General features: G+C 44.7%; 2 protein-coding genes across 6 annotated transcripts in view; one reads left to right on the top strand and one right to left on the bottom strand.

The window, feature by feature from the left end:
- Positions 1-21,178, top strand: part of ARFRP1 (ARF related protein 1) — a 301,101-nt gene that overhangs the window by 42,020 nt on the left and 237,903 nt on the right. The window lies entirely within an intron of this gene.
- Positions 1-21,178, bottom strand: part of LIME1 (Lck interacting transmembrane adaptor 1) — a 68,355-nt gene that overhangs the window by 10,515 nt on the left and 36,662 nt on the right. For all 4 annotated transcript variants that reach the window (XM_086932751.1, XM_086932752.1, XM_086932750.1 and 1 more), the window contains 3 exons: positions 18,119-18,269; positions 5,561-5,615; positions 4,746-4,833 (listed from right to left, as the gene is read on the bottom strand). In XM_086932751.1, the coding sequence (XP_086788877.1) occupies positions 4,746-4,833; positions 5,561-5,615; positions 18,119-18,231 (256 nt within the window). In that variant the 5' untranslated portion in view covers positions 18,232-18,269. The remainder of the gene's footprint in view (positions 1-4,745; positions 4,834-5,560; positions 5,616-18,118; positions 18,270-21,178) is intronic.

Below are 21,178 nucleotides of genomic sequence, written 5' to 3'. Positions count from 1 at the left end.
TGCAAGTGCTTCGCCACCATTTTAAATAATGGCGTACAGTCAGATCCAGAGCCTGCCTAGAAATTATACATGAGGAGTTGTCCCACATATAGGCAGAATAAGTATTGGCCTGTAATGAAAGTTTTCTGGCATCGTACTGCCCTATTGCGTACATGAATACTTCTGTATCCTTAATTTCTGCATCCCGCGGCTCGTATGACATCTTCAACTTCTTTCACATTTCCAGGTTGTGTTTGGAGCAAATGCACTCCCACAGGGCCATGGCCGACCAGTTTGACATGGCCTGTGTGTCCATGCCTACAGGAAGTTGCAGAATTTCAATGCTTATCCTGAAAAGTGGAAGGGAAGCAAAGAAATACACCCAAATATTTGGGGACAAAATTTACTAATTAGACTCCAGTTTGCAAATATGTGGGTAAGGTGTACTTTCGGTATCCTTGCCTCAATGTTGATGAACAGAGAGAATAAAAATGAGGGCAAGTTGGTGCACAAGCGTGGACCGCTTCCCCTTGCTCAGTAGAGGTGGTAGGGCACTAAATAACAGGTAGCGTCAGCATATGGGATGCCAGATTTGTTATGTCTATCTCAGCAGAAAATAGGCAAAAACAGGAGAGCAAGAGACTAGAGGAAGTGGGAGAACAATGGATAGTGGCGAAGATATAAGTACGGCCGCCATGCTTATGGTACATGCCAGTCTATGGTCCATACATGGATCAAATAACTCATTAAAATCACTTAGCTGGAGGTATTAGGAAAAACAACCCTGAGACAGTGGAGATACCACCAAGGGCTTTCCTGGTGACCCCTGCCGAGCTCATATATTGAAAGACAACCTCATTAACAGCTCACCTGCCACCCTGGCTACAGTGATCACCAACTATCACTTGCTGTCACCAACCCCACCTTGGAATCTGGACTATTCCCAGTAGAATACAAAATTGCATAGAGCAAAAGGATAGAAAAAAAATAGCACCAACCAATACTGGCATCAAACGATTGCCCTATCTGCAATGGTCGTCTCCTAGGCAAACTGATTGAAGGAGCTTCTAAAAACCTATTATCATCTTACATAGAAGAACAAATTCTTCTCTTTGACATCCAAATAAATAGGTTTGCCGCCAGGTCCTACCACAGCACCTGCATTTATTGTAACTTGGGACGACATCAGGAGCACGGAGAACTCCAACAGAGTAGTGTCACTTCTGCGATGGGACCTGTCTACAGCCTTCGATGTGGCCAACCATTGCGCTCTGCAAGAGAGTCTCTGATCCAAATGATATGGGCTTCTTTGCTGGATCGCCACCTTGGTAGCGATTCACCCATTCTGCTTTTGCCCTCAACAAATAACCTTTTATAGTAATAGGAAAAGATCACTAGCTAGGAGTCTCTTTGCATTGTAGAGGAACTGAGAGGACGAAAAAGATCAATGTAAATGGGTTTTAATTGTCGAAGAGGGATGCCCTCCATTTGTTTACGCAAGTCCAGGAGAGTGATGAGCCTAACGAATTCCAGATTTGGAACGACACTGAAAATGTCTTCCTCCACATTTTTTGGAATCTGAGTGTGGTTGCCATCATGATGAAAGCTGACTGAAGGGTTTTTTGGGGGACCTATTTAATGGTTTTAAAGAAAACTGGGACACGTTTTTGATTGGCTTCATGAACTATACAAGCTGCCTTGACAGCACTCTGTTGCCTCCTGAACACCAGTGCAGTTTCTGCAGATTTTCTGAAACATGGTAACATTTGTTCCACCCTAGAAGGAGTCAACTGCTGTGTTTTGGATACATTGCAACCGGTTGAAGAGGCTAGTGCACATTCCAAGAGAATGGGCGTTCCCATAAACCAGCCTACACTGGATGAAGGCATTATTGTGAGAATCTTTAATATAAAGTACAGAAATTAGAAGGGCCAGCATAAAATTCTCTGGCAGAAAAAGCATGATCTTGTGACAGTGTTGATTGAATCCGAGCCAAGCAGAACCCTCAGATTCCAAACTTTGAGAGCAAGGCTTGGAGATGGACACATGGAGTTTGGCCAGAGCTTTTCTTCCCATGAGCAAAACTTGTGATTTACCACCAGGATTTCAGTTTTGGCCTAGTTTAATTTTAAACATTCGGGTGTTCCATGTGTGAACTTCCTGTAGGGCGTGAGTAATTGCTCTGAGGCTTTCTGCCTTCGTAATTGAAAGTAATGTGTGTGTTATTTGAAAGTAAATATGGGCTGATATTCTAGTTCTGTACCATATGAACCAGTGGGCTGACATATAAGTGAAATAATAAAGGTGACAGGGGACATCCCATTTAAGCAATTGGAAACTTTTCATTAAGGTCAAACATGCACCTAGGCAGGTCCTACACCGGAGGTGTGGGGCGCGTGGGTGATAGGTCACTTCACTGAACAGCACAAGAAGGTGACCCTACACTCTTAAGATGTCTACATACAGATGAAAGGGACACAGATACATGGGAAAAGCTGGGATGCAGGAGCACAGTATCATGTTAAGTGTTTTCAGGCCACTATGCTCTACAGCGGTTGTCAGTGGTGTCACATGCAGGAGGTGGCATGTCACAAGCGGCCTCTGCCCTCCTCAGGGGCGTAATACAGACCCTGCGGCCCCGGCGGTGCAGGGGCCCCGTGCTGCAGGGGGCCCTTTCAGCACTGTACTCAGGCCTGAGAGTTCCAGATTAAATCCAGAGGGGGGTCCCTCTGTGTACCTTGTAGGGGGGGCCCTTCAAGTTTTGTTACGCCACTGGCCCTCCCTGTATGCTGATGTTGCTGCCCTTTGTGCGCCCCTCTTCTGCCTGTGCTAAATCTGCTCTGTGTGCCATGGATGATAAAAAAAGTTTTTATAATACAAGGGATTCTGCAATCCCTGTATAAACGCCCATTTCTAATTTATTTATGATCAGCGACTTGTGATGCACCTAGTTGCGGATATAAAGCAAAGATATCAGAACTCAACTGTAATAGCTTATTACAGTTGAGTGCTGACATGACAATCCTGCTGCCAGAGTTACCAGCTAAAGTGAAAAGCAGGCCATGTCACAGAGCATAATAAAAGCAGCTGTTTAAAGCAATAAAAATGAAATGTTGCTTTTCTTTCTTCTGCTCTGTTTCTCTAGCTTACAGTGACAAGCAGAAATAACATGTTTATTTTTTGCATGCCGTAAATAATTATAGAAAAGTTAGAATGTTGCTGCATGTTTTTAGACATACTGAGCTGCGACAGCTTTTTTTTAATTGTATTTTTTAAATAATCCTGACTTGTATTGAACTGGTTCTAATATGTTTTTGCAACAAATATCGAACCGGTTTTTCATGTGTTTAATTTTGCACTACACGTTCTATTTATATTCTTCATGTTTGCAAACATGCTCTCTCTTTCATATGAAAAAGCTTTGCACCAAGGATCTAAGTGGTTTGTAGGAAAGGTGATGGCGTGACCATGTATTATACGGGCTAAAGTACCCACGCTGTACATGATCAGGCTATTGCAAGTCACCTCTGAGTTCTATAACCATATAGAGGAACGAGGACATGTAAGCTTCTGCCTCTGAAAGACTCTCTGACTGTATACAACTCTACTTTATCCTAACCCGGTGACTCTATGTCACCGGGACACACCATTCCCAGCTGTGAGAATTTTTATATAAATTGTTGTTTACATCTGTGTTAGTCCAATTAGTTAATTGGAAGTGAACCAAGACTACCACTCCCAGAACACACTGGTGTAGTAAATTAAAGGCAAAGACAGGAAACTGTGTCCTGGTGACATGAATCATACGGTAATCCTACTCTCAACATGTGTGAGCTTGGGCATGTGTGAGTCTCTGCATGAGTGTGAATAGTAACTACGTCTTTGACAGTCAAGAACGATCTCTGCTCTGCAAAGTCATTTCTCACAGGAGCTTACTGAAAATCAGTGCTACAAATGGAACCTGCTTGTTACTGAGAAATGCTGATGGTCTCGATTGAAAGTATTGCACTGGTGTTGAGAGGCGCTCGTACTTTCCATTCATGTTTAAGATGTGCAGGTACTGGGTAGCTGGCAGTAATTAGACATTTAAATGCCTGCTAATAACCAACCCAAAGAGCACAGAGCAGACTTGGAACCTACAAGTATTCTTTCTTCCTGCCATGGCTGACCCAAAGTAAGATTTGTTATCAATCGCTAAAGGAAATTCATGGCCCATGTGCAAACCTCTGAAGTTCCCCTCTCTGTTGTGCAGCTAAAAGGATAGCTTGGTGGTAAAGTCTACATAACTGTGTGCAACCTCTAAGTACCAGATTCAGTAATAGCATAGTTATCCCATCCTTATGTATCTTTATGCTGGTTTGCCAGTTACTCTTATTAAGAGTCCAGTGAGGTTGGAAGCCTTAATTAGTAGCGGCAAAGTAAAGGTTAAATTCTGTGGGCCAATTTAAGAAAGCCTCTATGAGTACATGACGTAGTGCTACAGGAGTACTCTTCTACATACCTTTCCACACTTTTTTCAATCGGCCCCGAAACGTCCAACTCCCTGTCTGTAAAAGAGTAAATCGGCCACTTTCTATTTGCCCTAAATGTATATGAATCTTCCCTGAATATTCTAATTTTATTCCCATTTTAGATGTTTTGGAGCCAATTCAAAGGGTACTTTAGTGGTACTACTTTACATACTCTGAAATGCCTTTATGAAAAGGCCCCTTACTCTTCAATCAAGCAATCAGTCATTTGTTAACATACTCTGAACAGTTACTCACTTGTTTCCTTCAAGCGGAGGCTCTGGAGCTCATGCAGCTTGGTGTCCGACTTGCTGAGCGATCGAAGCTGGGTCTGCCTTAGCAAGGACTGAAATAAAAGACAAGGGTGAGAGCCATAATCATCCTTTGTAAGGTTTCTCCCATTATCTCAGCGGTCTCCTTTCCATTGGAAATCTTTAATTTATGTATGTATGTATGTGGGCATGTGAGTTACTTGTGTATTGGTAATGGGGCAGCAGCAGAACAGTGTTGAAGATTATAGTCAATTGTTTGTGGTAAGCACATAACCATCACACAGGGGTGTACAGTGCATTGTGGAGAGGACGTGGGAGGGAATAAAAGGTAACAGAATCAAGTAAAGGGGTTACATTGGAGAGGTGAGTGAGCAGCGAGGGAAGGGGCGGAGCTGTAGGGGGAGAAGTGGTGGAGTGGGAATCAGTAGATGTGGGAACACCCATGACTTTTACAGCCGCCACCCACCATTCGATGTGTCACAGCCTGGTCATGAGGACATTAGTAACCCATGATAAGACAAGTACTGGTTTGAGTTGGTTCCTGTCGCCCCACACAGTCCAGCACTATCTTGGTGACAAACACCCCAGTCATGTGCAGCGCGTGTCAGAGGACTAGCGACTTGTGACACGAGTCTCTTGCACAGAAAAACATACCCAGTCAGTCAGTCAAAGCAAGGAGGGGGGATATCACATGATCACTGAGCTAGGAACATTCCCCTCTACACATTGTTACTTAAGTTTATCAGACCTTTAAAAAATAAAGTCATTTATAACATCTCTGAAAATAGTAACCTCACTCACCACATCAACCACCAGGACCCCATCTGAGCATAATGTCTTCTTTTTTCTCCTTTTCCTGAGTAAGGGAGAGACAGAAAGTTATTGTGAAGCTCACTACACAACACAGAAACACACAATAAGACTTCCTCAAGCAGTGTCACACACCAGCCACTTCCACAGCAGTGCTTCCCAAACACACGCTTAGCCTTGATGATGCGGTATTACACACACATTAAGCCTACCTATAGCAGAGATGCACACACCAAGCCTTCTTTCAGCAGCAGCACACACCATACCTTCATACACAGGTCACACACTCCAAAGCTTACTAAAGCAACGACACACACACACACACCGAGTCTTCCTACAGCAGTACCACACAAAACAACCCTCCAATGGCAATGACACAAAACAAACGCTCTGAGCCTTTCTGAAGTAGGATCACTTCAGTCCCCCCATTGGATTCAAAGACTTGATTTGTTTGCTATAAAGATTTTACACACAAAAACACATCAAGCCTTCCTTCAGTTGTGGAGCACTCTAGGCCTTCTACAACAGTGCCCCTTCCTATTGCAGTGCTGCCCCCCCGCCCCCCCCCCACACACACACTTTCAAATAGCTGTGTAAGAGATTCCAACCCTTCCACTAGCATTTGACACACGGCCTCCATCTTTATAGCAATGGCACATGTTTATGCCGGTTATTATGTGCAAAGTGGCAGGTCTGACCCAGTCCTTAGCTTTGTTATAGGTAATTCTTTAACTATGACACCGTTTGTGCCCCTAAGTTGGAACTTGGAACACTGGGGTTTATGGAATGTTTCTGTTAGAAAACTTGTGTTTGAATTCACTGCTAGGCAGTTAGAGCTTAGTTCTTGCCTATGTACATCTGGGTGGATTGTTGTTATGTTATGTTAAAAATGTTTGTACCGCGCTCGGACACCAAAACGGTTTCATGGCGCTCATAACAAATACGGGGGGCAACGGCAAGTGTTTACTCAAAGGCTGACTGGAAGAGATAAGTTTTTAACATACTACGAAAACAATCGTAGGTGGTACAGTGCCGGATAGCAGATGGAAGGGCGTTCCAAGTTTTAGGAGCCAGAAAAGAAAAAGAGGAACCGCTGTGTTTTTTCCGTTTAATTTTAGGGGTAACTAGCAAGTTGTGGTAGGAAGAACGGAGATCTCTGGGGGGAACATAGCGCTTCAATTTAGAAGAAATGAAGACCGGAGCAAGATCAGACAGCGCTTTAAAAATCGTGCAGCCCTGTTTGAAGGTACAGCGCTTAGCCACCGGGAGCCAATGAAGGCTCCGCAGTAGCGGCGAGACATGCTGGTGCTTAGGTTGATGGTAAACCAGGCGGGCTGCCTGATTTTGCACCAGTTGCAACCTGTGGAGATGGTATGCAGGAATACCTGCATACAAAGTGTTGGCATAGTCAATTCTTGACGTGACCAGGGCCATGATGACAAGGATCAGTGCGTCTCTGGTAAGAAATCTACAGATTTTACGTATCCTGCGTAGATGGAAAAAGCAGGATGAAGTAACCGTACTGATCTGGGGCCTCATAGATAGGTCACTGGAGATGACGACGCCGAGGCTTTTCACAGAGTTGACAGGGCAGGGAGGAGGCCCTAGTGAGGGAGGCCAAAAGCTGTCGTTCCATGGGTTGGCTGCTCCACCCTTCAATACAAGCTCAGTCTTGGTGGGGTTCAATTTAAGTTGGCTATGGTACATCCATTCCGAGATCTCGAGCATAGAAGACTGAAAACTGGTGCGGGAGGAAAGGGAAGTGTCAATGGGAAAAATTAATTGTAAATCATCCGCGTAATTGAAGATAGTAGCTGCGGATTTACGGAGAGAAACAATCAAAGGTTACATATACAGATTAAACAATAAAGGAGATAGAGCGGAGCCCTGAGGGACACCGCAGGAAAGGGGAGAGTAAGAAGCAGAAAAGGTGGACAAGTGGACTGCCTGGAAACGTCTGTCCAAAAAGGATCTAACCCACTCGAGAGCTATGCCCTGAATACCGGCGTTCTCGACACGGTCGATCAATATTGCATGATCGACCGTGTCAAAAGCCGCCGATAGGTCCAACAAGACAAGAGCTTGGGAGATGTTATTATCAGCGCCCTTTCTTAGGGTGTCCATAACAGCCACGATGACCGCCTCGGTGGAATGGAGAGGGCGGAAACCGGCTTGTTGGGCCTCCAAAAAGGACGAAGTTTCAATGAAAGCGCTCAGGCAGCGACTGACATATGTCTCCAAAATTTTCCCCAGATAGGGGAGAAGGGAGATAGGCCTATAATTGCTCAAGACCGTAGGTCAATGTTGCCCTTTTCCAGGATCGGTATCACCACTGCCTGTTTGAAGAAATCCGGGACCACCCCCGTCGCCAACGAGTTGTTTAATAGGGCATGGGGAGGGTCAGGATAGGCCAGAAAGATTTCTCTAAGGACCTGAGGAGGGCAGCTATCATTAGGAGAGCCAGAGCTCACTTTATGCAACAGTGAGCAGAACTCCGAGAGGGAGATCGGAGGAAAAACGTCCAGGCGGCAAGGATTTCTGGAAGGTAAGGAAGGGAGAGAGGGGATGAGGGTTATGTTATGTTATGTTATGTTATTTGGGTTCTTCTATAGCGCAACGGCTACTCCAGTAGGAGTGTCCCGGCGCTTTAGCGAAGAGGTCCTTTAAGAAGAGGAAACATAACTGCAGAATAAAAGGAACAGCGAAGTTAACTGGTAAACAGCCAGGTTTTTAATGCCTTTCTGAACGACATCAGACTAGGGGCCTGTCTGAGAGAAATGGGAAGCTCATTCCAGGCGCGCGGGGCCAGGTAATGAAAAGAGCGCCCCCCTTGTCTGGTTCGCTTGATGGACGGAACAACCATTTTAGACAAGGAGGCAGATCGCAAAGTTCTGCTCGGCTTGTAAAGAGCAAGGCGCTTCCTAATGTACCTAGGGCCTGAGTCATGAAGGGCCTTGTAGGTCAGCGTCAGGCTTTTAAAGAGAGCCCTCTTGGCTATAGGAAGCCAGTGTAGTTCCTTCAACAAGTCAGAAGCACTAGCTCGTCTAGGGAGTCCATAAATGCCCTGGCAGCTGAATTTTGGACTACTTGAAGTCTCCTCACGAGATATTTAGGGAGTATTGTTCTTAATAGTGGTAATTTTATCCATGAAAAAAGCATTAAGTGAGTCACACAAGGACTGTGAAGGTTGGGGTTGAGGGGTAACTCGGTCTGGTAAAGCGAGCTCATTCACAATGGAAAAAATCCTTTTCCTTTGCATAAGAGGAGGACTCCATGATTTTTTGCGAAAAGTAAGTTGTTTTAGCCAATAAGATGGATTTTTTATAGGCTCTCAAACGGTCCACAAATTCGATTTTCAGATGGTGGTCATAGTTGCGCCTCCAGCGTCGCTCCGCCTGGCGTAGAGCCAGTTTATCCGCCTTTAGTTGGTCCGTAAACCATCGCTGGGCGTCATGGGGCGCCTAGATTTTATGGTTTTCAAGGGGGCGACGATGTTACAAGCAGATAGCAGCCATTGTTCAAGGAGGAATGCCTGGTGAGGCACCAGGGCAGAGGTCGGAGGGACAGTAGAGGCCAATATAGAGTGAAGTTCCGTCAGGTTGGCTCTCTTCCAGTTCCGAGCAGTGAAGTTGGTCAGGAGGGGAGGACGATTGGGGGTGGTCAGATTAAGGGCAAAGGAAATAAAACAGTGATCCGACCAAAAGCAAGGGGTCACAATGGGGGACGAAATATCCAAATTGTCCGTCCACACTTGATCTAAAATGTGGCCCTTGCAGTGGGTGGGAATTGTGATGTGTTGGTGATAGTTCAGACCTAAAAGGAGGTCAGAGAATTCCTCCGAGAGGTGGCTTTCCCGGGGATCAGAGGGCCAGTAGTTAAAATCACCAATAATCAAGACCTTAGCATGGTTGATAATGAGTTAAGAGATAAGGTCACCAAACTGTCGAGGGAAGGAAGGCATGGGATCAGGGGGTCTGTACACAAGAACAACAATAGAGGAAGTCCTGGGAGACATAAATTGTTTCCTTCTTTACGTAAACTAAAGTTTCTGGATCTGGCCTTCTCTGCTTCAAGTCTCCTGGTTTAACACAACATCTCTGTTGCAATGAATTCTATGGGTCACCAACCTACCTGCTAATTCATGCATTAAGTGCAGCTGTGGCACTAACTCAGTGCCTCTCGGATCTGCCCTATTCACTGGACCTCACGCATTAAACTCTTAACACCTTCGCTGCAGCGGCTATTCCGCCGCAGCGCTAAGGGGGCGGGCAGCCGCGCAGCGCGCCCATGCTGGTGAACGAACCGCTCCGTCACCAGCCTCGGTTGAGCTGTGCTCATGACGGAGCGGTTCCGTCATGGCCCCGCCCGCTCAATGGAGCACCCAGCGCAGGCGCGGAAACCGCGCCGCGCAGGCGCGGCGAGCGGGCCATGACGGAACCGCTCCGTCATCAGCACATCGCTACCGCGGCTGATGACAGAGCGGTTCCGTCATCAGCATCGAAAAGGTTAAGTATCACTGAGTTCAGCTCTGCCTGATGGTCTCTGCACAGGTAGGTCTCCATCATTCTTCCAGTAGATAGGTACCTTGTTTTGTGTTTTCTCTTCCTTGAAGGGACACAGTGGAATGCAGAATGTGTCTCAGTTCTCGCAATAACAGCAGCTTGATCTATGGTGACACACCAGACTCACCCCAACCATCTGCTGCCACTGCAGCCGTGCTACCTCACAGATCTCTTCTGGAACTCAAAGCCATTGTGCTTTTCCAGTCAGTCGGACACTTTCCCAGTCTGTGATGGCCCCAACCAAGAAGTGAAATCAAAGATGCACCAAGTAAGTGCATGACAGTGATGCGAAGAACTGTGTCCTTGACTTATCAAATTACTTAGTGACGGCACCCCCACCTGGTTGCCCTCCCGGATCTCTTCAACTCAGACCACACCAATTCCACCTTTATGGAAAAATTGAAGCCGCAGTTTATTAGGCAATTTCCAACTTACAAGCGATCCTCTAACCACCATTTCCTTCTTTATTCTATGAGCCTGTGCCCTACTTACCTCAGCCACAAGCACCGTGCCCTGCATTCATGGCTTGTCAGTCCTCCCAGGTGTCCTGTCACCTTGGGTTTAATCCTCTTCTTACATTATGGAAAAATGTCTGCTTCCAGCTCAGCCGGATGACCCTTCACTTCCAGCATAACTATCCCTTTTCCTTCTTGGAAAGCGCCTGCTACCAATCCAAGTGGATGACCTTTCATGTCGGTGTAACCACCCCTTTTCCTTCCTGGCAAGCCTTAGGCTCAAGCCCAGCTCGGTGACCTTTCACCTCCGGCGTAACCATTAATTTCCTTCCGGGCAAGCATTCTGTTCCAGCCCAGGAATGGGTTGGTATCCTGGGTGAAAGTCTTCTCCCTTCCTTGCTAGGTGACCCAGACACCTATTCACTAACGTGTTCCCTTCTTTTTCAACCTGCAAGGCCACTGTGGTAGCCTGCCAGTACTGCCTAAGCCCCGACTGTCACCTGCTTCCAGCCTGCCCTCCTTTGGCTACATGACCAGTTTGTCGTCATACCCAGTTGGACCTCTTGTAAGTCTCCTATGCCTCTGCGACAGATGTTCCCTGGTATACCCAATCTCTACTCCTCACCTTCTCTGAGTGTGGGTGGGTGGATCTCCTCTGCTTTATCCCAGGAGAAAGATGACCCCCTGCCAGGCTCCTGTGGTTATACCTCCATATACAAGGCCAAAGTCCTCTAGCTAAATTTGTGACTGGAATGGACCCAGTGTCCTGCTCCACAGACCAGGTACATCATCGCATTCCTCTATCTCTCCCACCAACCCTGCCCAGTTAGGACATTGCTCCCTGCAGGTGGCCCCCACTAAAGCCCTTGGTTGAGCCATATCCCCAACCTTTCGGAAAGGGGGCAGACCATTTTGCATGCATTTCAACAGTGACACACAACTAACCGCTGTTTCAAGCTACTGCTTTGAGGACTGAATCGGGGATGTGCATGCTGCCTGTACGTAATAAGATCTACCTGTATCAGATGCGTTCTTGTTTTTTGTACCCATTCCACAATAATACTCCCCATTCCACAATAATACATTATCCCATACCCTATGGCACATTACTGTACTACATCTGAAGATATATATCATTGTTTTTTTCTTCAAATTTACAGTCCATCCCACAGTATGCAATCTGTCAAACCATCATGACCTTTCATAGAAGTTCAAGACAACAACTGCTAGCTTATGAAAGCAGTTGTTTGACATCTTTGAAACAAATTTGGGAGCCACTGGGCCATCAAGATGCAGACCTGAAAGGAATGAATGTCTACTGTCAAATTCATTGGAGTTTGAAGGCAGGCCAATTTTAAATCAGTTGCCTGAGACTGTTTTGAATGAGGCACAGGTATTATACTAATATCAAGAAGTGGTAAAGAAGTTGGAAAAACGATTTTACCTGAAACCTAGTTTGTATTAAGACATACATTTTTTAAAAGGGTCCAAGGATCGGGTGAGAATGTGGAAATGTATATTACCGTGTTATGTAGACTAGTTGCAGATTGTCATTTTGGAAATTTTACAAATCAGCTGGTACATGATCTACTTATCCTTGCCCACTTTGCCACAGTATGTCAAAGCTCAAACAATATTGCAATATAATAGCAGGAGTGGTGAGGTCTCTGAAGGAACAGAGTCTGTGGACCGCATACAGGATGGTATACAGGAGAGGGTGATGGTGGTGGGTGAAGATGATGTGAAGAATGGGGATCCATTGGAGCGTGTTGACCCCTATGTGGATATCAGAGTGGATTCTCGAGCAGGGATCACTATGACCACCCGTTAACAGTTCCAACACACATGGGAAAACAAGACCTTCATTTCTCCTGATAAAGCATCAATGGAATAAGAATAAGTTCTTCGGGTTCATTGAGGACTTTTTCGGATACAACAGAATGAGAATTCAAGGCACAATTTATGTTGCTATAAAGGGACTTAACATTGTGGCTTGGTTCCAATACCATTTGTTTACATGATTTTAAAACCAGGTGCCAATAAACAAGTCAAGGCCATAAGTGGTGAATCTTTTGTAGAAGTAGTGATGGACAAGTATTTGAGGGAGAATGTAGGATCGGTGTCAATCTCTGCATTTAAAAAAAGGAAGTGTGTGGATTCTCACTTTCTGCCTAAGATCAGTGAACTTTTGGCCTTATTAGACCGGATTGTGTGTTTTTTCTAAGTTGATCTAGCATCTGCATACCATCAGGTAAAACTCAAATCAGAATCTACACCTTTTTCCTGTGTTAGGTTCCCCTTTTTCTACTTTTAATACTGCCGGATGCCATACAAGGTAGATTCCGTTTTAATCAGATCTTGTATCATATGTTCATAGATATCAAGTGAGTTGCTGTATCTCAGGATGATGTGTCATTTTTGCCTCTGAACCAACAGATCAGGATCTGGTTTTAGATTGAGTCATGAATGCCCCCTAGGAGTGTAGTATTGTAGTAAAGAAAGAAAAATGTGAATTTTTAATAGTTTGAAAGACAAGGCGGGAAATTTAGGACAGGTAGGCTCAAAAGATGGGATTGAGCCTTAACTGTGCTTATTCAGTGCAATTGTTGATGCTCCTCAGGCAAAGTTGGATTGAAATCCTATTGATTATGCCTCACACATAAAGTGTTTGAATAACATGCTATAAAAGTGGCATTTCTATGGATCATGAGTCTCAAGACAATTTTGATTTGGTCAACATACATTTGGGTCAAAAGCACTTAAGCCGTTTGATCCTTTATTAACTTGTTATACCATAGTTGATGAAAGTGGTTTTGGGTTAAGAGCATATCTTAGTCAGAAGAGGGAGAATGGTGAATTTACAGTGGTGAAAGAGTCTTGTGTACCGAGAGATGCTGAGTTGCACTATGCTATCATTATAAAAAAAGTTTCTGGTATGCTGTTGAACATTTGGTATTTATTTTGAGTGGAGGAAATATGAAAACAAACATGCCAAGCCTTGCTAGGTTGTTGACAAAGCTGTTACAGTATCAGTAGCAACATGGTAGATATGCCAGGTGGAAAGACCGGTAGAGCTGATTTCTTGTCAACGTTTTTCAGTAGAAATGGGAGGAGAGAACAAAGATGAAGACAGATTTGGGCACTGTATAATTGTGGCTGTGAAGATTGGGCAATAGGTGCATTTTTGAAGCATGTAACGGTGTGAAGATGTGCAGCCGAACAAAGTTTTGAAGCAGATTGTAAGATGTCAAAGTTGGATTTCCTAAGGAAGAGAATCTGCACCATAGTTTACAGTCTTTTGTGAAAATCGTTGATGAGATGGTATGTTGGTGTGTGCTGGTTTATCCCACCTGAAAAACAGATGTCAGCAGTTATCACTAACATCTACCAAGGTAATCTTGGATGCACTATTACTATGAGAAAGTTCTGCCTGATTTTTTTGTTGCTCAGACATGGATGAGGATTTTGAGGAAGTTGTCAAAAACTGTGTGACTTGTTAAACAAAGTGTATAAACACAAGGAATCCTCCTTGAAATGACAGGGAAGTGTTCACCACAGTGGTATGGGAGCACTAAGTGTTCTTAAAATACCCCTCACACACCAAAAGGCCCCTTGGTGTCATGCTTCATCATAGGGGTCTTCGCACCCCTCTAGCAGGATGCGGCGTGCTGCGACCTACGACTACCCGGGAGCACTTTTAGTTAAGTATGTTTTTTATGTGAGTGGTGGGATTTTAGTGAAGTGATTAAAAAGTGCCTGGCTCGTGGGTGTAGTAGAAAAAACTTTTATTCATGGCCCCGGGCTGGCACTATCAAAAGAAGTGAAGTGCAAGGTGTGTATTGTCGTGATTATGGATAACACCTCATGTGTGCGTCGACATGTTTCGGAGGCAAAGCTCCTTCTTCAGGACAGGGGCACAACTTCCCCACCTTACTCACGTTTCACTAATGGGGACAGATGTATTAATGTTATTAACAAAAGTTAAACAAAGTTACAGCTTTGTTCACACACTCTCTAACCTCTTGAATCAACTTCTAATCCATGGTTGAAGGTAGGAGTGGATGTGGTGGCTCAGTTTAACTCTTTGTTAGCCAAGTTTCATTTTGCCATAGTCCTGGTAGACTACTACAGAAAGTGGCCTGAGGTGAGATTTGTATCTGAACTGAATGCTTAGTTGTGGAGTTCATGAAATGTCTTTTCGAAAGAAGGTCTCCCAGAGTAACTGAAGTCAGATAATTATTTGCAATTTGTAAGTGCTGTCATGGCAGAATTTTAGGAATCTCCATAGTATTAAACACTTGAAAAGTTCCCTGCATCATCTGTAGATGAATGGTCAGGTTAAGCGCAGGAACAGGGTGTTAGGTGATTGCTTCCATTGGGCTTTGGAAAATGATTGCAATGTGACCAGTGCTGTAAAATCAGTACTGTTGTTATACCAAACCAAAGCCCATTCCAAATTATCACCTTTCGAATTGCTGCGCGGCAGGACACTGCCTTCCAAACTCTTTCTGGGCTGGATGTCCAAATAGTTGAAAGTAGGAATTACTCTCCAGAAATTGGGCAGAATTGTGTGCATCAATGAACAAGCGGTCCAGGCCAAGCAAAAGTAAACGTTTGATCAGGAGCAAGTTATGCAAGTGGTGTCTTTTCAGGTGTGCCCATTTTGCCCATCCACAAACCGGGTCATGTCAGGGATGGAGAGAATACGTTTGGTGACCTGGTGGTGTTAGGCAGAGTTTGTGGTAATGCTTTCAGAGTAAAGGAATGCATTGGTGGAATGCAGAAAGAGTGGTCAAAGCTAATAACACTCTTAGTCTAGTGAGGCGAGTAGTGAGTTCTCCCTCCGTTCATATGAGTTCTCACCTTTGAAGAGTACCCCATAGAGTTAGGTAATCAATTTGTTATGCTTATGACCGTGGTACTTCCTTTAATGTATCTGTTTTATTTTGTGTGTTTGCAGACTGTGGTTTTTTTTTGGGGGGGGGGGGAATGAGAGGAACTCTCATCTAGTATTCTTACGTTTATGTTGTGTATAATGTGCAAAGTTTTATTGGATTTATATTTTTAAAGCGTGCTGTATACCCGAAGGAGTCTTGGCGCTCGGTTCGCACTTCATTGCCTACTGGATAAACAACCATAGGACAATGCAAGCGTAATTTATACAATCGATTAAAAAAGCCAGGTTTTTAGCTGCTTTCTTTAAGTTGTGATGTTTGCCTGTGATCTAAGATGAAAAGACCTTTGGTTCCAAAGAATGGAGGGAGCATGACCAAAGTTTCTACCTACCCAGGAGGCTTTGCAAACCTTGGGAACTTCCATAGTCTTAGAATGGGTGGAGTCTAAATTTCTTTTAGTGATGTGGCAGGGCATTTTTTCCCTCAAGTAGGCTGGGCTCTGTCCGTGCAAGGCCTTGTGTGCCATGCATAGTGCTTTAAAAGCCACCCTGTTCTTGATCGGCAGCCAGTGTAGCTCATTGAGCAACTTAGCCACCAATTTGTTTTTCTTTACATTTTTCAGCAGCAGAGCGGCTGCGTTTTGCAGTCTTTGAATCTTAGTTAACAGTCCTTTTTGCATGCCTAGATAGATGGCGTTGCAGTAATCTAAACGTGATAGTATTATGGAAACCTCCATCATAGTCTGAAAGTCTGGGGGAATGAAAGGTAGCACTTTTTAAAAAGATTTTCAACCAATAGAAGTAGAATGAGATCAGATGGGTAGTCTGTTCCTTGAAGGTGAGTTTCGATTCAAAAATCACTCCAAGGTTTCTTACTTAGGAAACAGGAGAGGGAAGTGGGCAAAGGTTGACAGGCCACCATGATGAGTTCCAAAAAGACGTGGCTGCCCCAAAAAGGAGTACCTCCGTTTTATCGGAGTTCAGCTTCAGACACTGATTATCCATCCAGCTGACGATGCCTGACATGCAGTTTCTGAATCTCTTGGCTACTTTCTCCATGTTGGTGTGGATGGAGATTACAAGTTGCGTATCATCAGCTTATGAGACTGTCTTGAAACCGAAAGATCTAATCAGGTCAGCCAGTGGGGCAACATAGATGTTAAACAGTGTGGGGCTTAATGAAGATCCCTGTGGGACTCCAATTGGAAATATAATCTCTGCAGTAGACAGATTGCCTTCTGTCACTCAGAAATGAGACCAGGAGAACCAGCGCATCATCCCTGACACCTATATCTATAAGTCGCTGTGTCAGAACTTGTGATTAACAGTATCAAAAGCTGGGTTTAGGTCCAAAAGGACCACCACAGCCTTGCCACCTGAATCCATTAGCCCCCGGATTTCCTCCTTTGCTGCTACTAGGGCCGATTCAGTACTACGGGCCTACCTGAAGCCGAATTGTGAGCCATTCAGAATCCCATTCTGCTCAAAGAAGTTGGAGCGGGCAGTATTGAAATGTTTTTCAACAATTTTTGCTGAAAACGACAGTCTGGGGATAGGGCGGTGGTTCTTTAGCATACGGGGATCTAAGGTATACTTCTTCAATAGAGGGAGGACTGAAACTGTTTTCCAATTTGTAGGAGAAACACCTATGGTCAGAATATTATTCAAAAGAATAGTAAGTGTAGAGGCTAAGGCGGTGGACCATATCATGGAATATAGTTACTGAGCAGGGGTCTGTAGGAGCATCTGATGTGGTGAGTTTGACCATCTGAGCCACCGCAAAGGCTGTTGCAGTTGCAGATCTGAATCAGACCTTAGCATTGCCATTGTTCTACAATTGCTATGACAAGGTTTGTGCCTTTAAGGTGGAACCTGAAACACGGGGATTCTATTACATGTTTCTATTGCGATGGGTGTGTTTGAACCCACTGTTGGGCAGTTGGGTCTTAAATCTTGCCTGCTTGTCATGGTCACTCATTTCCCGCTTTACTTGAAATAAAGTTCCTGTGTCCGAACTACACTGCTTCACGCCTCTTGCTTGGGACAAGGACACACTCAGCATTCTGACGCATAGCATGCCTCTTTATTGCAGTGACGCATATAATTCCTCGGACAGCAATTCTTCACGTGCGGTCAAGGATTGTGGCTGTGCTATACGCCATTCTTCTTATTGTATTGTATTGTAATTGCATTTATATAGCGCTTACTACCCTTGACGAGGCGTCAAAGCGCTTTTTTGGTGAGTAGCACGCTACTCCAGGACCCATTGAGGATTAGTGTTGAATTAGTATAGTGAAACATGCAAGTACATTTTAAGTGGTGGATAGTTAGTCAGTTAATTGGATTTGGAATGATAGCAGAAGGATAGAGGAGGACAAAGGTTTGTGTTTATATAGCGCTTGTTGACGCACTCTACTCAGAAAGCCTACAAAGGATTAGTGGTGAATTAATATGGTGAAATGTAAGTTTATTACATCAAGTTGACAACACTGGTCTTTCAAGCTTAAGCTAATCGGTTCCATGGCAGGGCTACCCAGCACAGCACGCCACTGGCACATTCCCAGTCCTGGCGCGTCCTATTTTCCCCCACCCCTTTGCCCAACATCCCACTCCCTTCACTCATCTTTCTGGGACTTACCTCTTACAGATTATACAAAGGGCAGACATAAGCAGCAATCCTAACAGGGTACTTAGGGCAGCAATAGTCAGGTAGCAGGTAGTTGCCTCGGTCAGGCTGGGCAGTGGAGTCATCAGTAAAGCGGCTTCTGGTGAAGTTCAGGATGCGCTGCCTGGAAATGAAGTAAGCAGGAATACTTTACATTAGATAGGAGAAGTGTGGCTCAATGGTTAGAGCGGCAGACCCTGATGCAGAGGTCTAGCCCGGGACCAGGCATCAATTCCCGCATCGGCGGGTCCTGGGCTCAATTTCCTTGGACCTGATAATTCTCGCCTCTGTGCCTATTCTAATCATGGGTCCCACTCTGCAACTCTGGGCAATAGCTTGCTTAATCACAACGGCCCCAACAGCCCTGGGATGCCTGGCTTCACCTTGGGAGTGCCCAGGAGTGGACATTTCACAGGGTAAAGCCAGGAAGGGTTCCACAGCGGTATGCGTTACAGCAATATTAAAAGGCATTGCAATTTACAATACAAATAGTTTAAACTTTTGTAAAAGCGATACCTATTACAGAGCGCGTGTCTGTTGACCGAAGAGATAGTTCAATAGAGTTTACTTTCTCAACAAAGAAGGTTGCAAATTCATCACATTTAGTTGGTGGTGTGAAGGTCGCAATGTTGGAGAACTGGGAGTTTGAATTTTGATGATCACGAAGAGAACAATTTGATGTTTTTATTTTTTAATAACCCTTTTATTGAATTTTATGTCTTGACAGAAATAAAAAATTACAACTTGTAACAACAATAGCGCTGTGCCTCTTCTTTCCGACCTCCCTATACTCCCTACCCCATACATGCAACAAACTCATGCAGCAATTTAGATTGGCGCCTCAACCCAGTGTATGACCTGATCTCTCCCTCGATGTCTGAGGCAGGAGAGCGTCCGTCTCCCAAATGTTTACCTCTATAGGCTACCCATTCACCCCAAACCTATCTGTGCTCCTGAGCACAACCTCTAGCCGCGTAAACTGGCCATCCCCTAACCGTGCACCAGTCTACACCTTTCTTCCATGCTGACACCAATGGCGGGGATTCCGCTTTTTGATGGTTTTTATAAAAATCAAGTATAGATTCAATGTGATTAGATCCAGCTTTAAAGATATTTCATTCCCAGTCACTTCTGGCAGTCCTTTAGAGTAGAGACACTAGAGGGAGATGGAACTTGTCTCCAGTTTTGCTTAATATGTCTCAGATGTTTCCTTTGGGTATATACTTTCGTTAAGTAACAAGACAGAGAAAGTGTGGGTCCTTTCTGCTTGGGTTTCAGTGGAATATACTTATTAATCAGGTTTTCCATGCATTTATTGTAATCCCATATTGTGTGATTAATGTCCTACTAGAGGATGGAAGGATACCCCAAGCTTTGTTCACAAGGTTGTTGGTGTTAATGTTTTTGGTATCACAGAACCAGGATTTTTCTCTGTTATACTGGCCTGTGATTTTCTGGTGGACTGAGGATAGCCTGGAAGGAATTAATAGGTGATCGGACCAGTCCATTAGAATAGGATCTTCAGTCGTTCGGAAGGGTGCCCTTGGTGATATTGTGATCCAGGGTAGAACTTTGCAGTGAGTTGGTTTCTGGCAGGGTTGGAGAAGGTGATTATCATGGAGAAAAGAAGCATTCCTAGACAAAAGTTTTCTTTTTGCCGGGTGGGTGGTAAAAGACACTCATTCCTGAGATTAGAGGCCATATGCACACATATTTAAAGAGACAGACATTGGAAGGAGCTGAAGGATTCAACTGGTAGTAATTTGTAGGTAAGCGTGTTCCTACTACACCACCACATTGTCTGGAGCCATAGTGAACAATTAAATAATGTACGGGTAAAAGAGATTCTAGGGCATTGTTCGAAGCGCCATTGAGCCAGGTTTCTATGAGGACTAGGATTTCAAGGTTGTGGTTCACAATCTCCCTGAAAGCTTTAGGCAGTGTTTAACTACAGAAGTGCAGTTGTTTCACATACATCGGAGAATTGATTAAGTGGATGTGGTAATAGGACCATTCACTGGGACCACGGATTAGGTTAGTAGGGCCCTTATACTTGGGTGGAGGGTGTGGGTGGGAGGGTTCGTGGTTTAGAACAGTGGGGATAGAGGAGGGCTCCAGAATTCAGTTAAGAGGATGGTATGTTGGCTATGTATGAGTGACCATAACTTCTGATGATTTCTTGAGCTCATCCTCATCCATTTCCTGTTAGGTCTGTGGTCACAGTCTGAGTAGCTATGTGGAATTTCACCCTAGTAATTGTTTCTCGTCTATTGAAGATTAGGTTGAGGGAAGTGGTGAGAGCGGAAGTTGAATGTGGACAGCAAGGAGGAGAGATGGGAGACTGCTTGGGAAACAAATATCACTTTTCTAGGACAGAAGAGTCAGAGAGGATAAGAGCTCATGATGTGGATGGCGTAGATGAAGGTGGTTTGAAACGATTCGTCATCACGATGGTGAGGACATGGGTTCTGTTTAACAGAGGCATCTGTAAAGAGTTTGCTCGTAGAGTAGATAGACATGTGTTAGCAGAGGTTGTTATTTACGCCTGGAAAGGAGGAGTTGGAAAAATTAGGGATTGCGTTGAGAGAAGGGGGACAGAAAGGATGGTGAGTTAGCTGAAGTAGTTGCCAAATCCGCAATTGCGTGGAGGTGAACAGAATTAGCGGGTCCACCATGGGTGGGTGAGCTGAGACGGGTTGGAGAGGATGAGAGGTGGCTGCATTGATAGTATGAGGGATGGTAGTGGATTCATGTCAGATGCAGCCGTGGTTTGCAAGAGAGATGTTGGGTGGGGGACGGTAGATGGGGTAAAGAGGTGTAGGTTGTGAGGCTGTTTGGATAGTCATACCTAGGAGAGTAGGGCTTAGGCCATGGAGTGGGGAAATGGGAGGAGCCAAGAAGAGGAGATTGAATTACTGAGGCATAGGAGGGGGTGAGGTCCCACAAACAGTTGTAGGCTCGTTGTTAATGGGCACGCTAGTGGTGGACTTAGGGGGAACAGATTATTGGCAGCAATGAGTGAAAATATTGGAC

This window comes from Lissotriton vulgaris, chromosome 7 (genome assembly GCF_964263255.1).
Source record: "Lissotriton vulgaris chromosome 7, aLisVul1.2, whole genome shotgun sequence".
NCBI classification, from domain to species: domain Eukaryota; kingdom Metazoa; phylum Chordata; class Amphibia; order Caudata; family Salamandridae; genus Lissotriton; species Lissotriton vulgaris.
The sequence above is the reverse complement of the archived record's forward strand: the minus strand, read 5'-3'. Positions and strand labels throughout refer to the sequence as shown.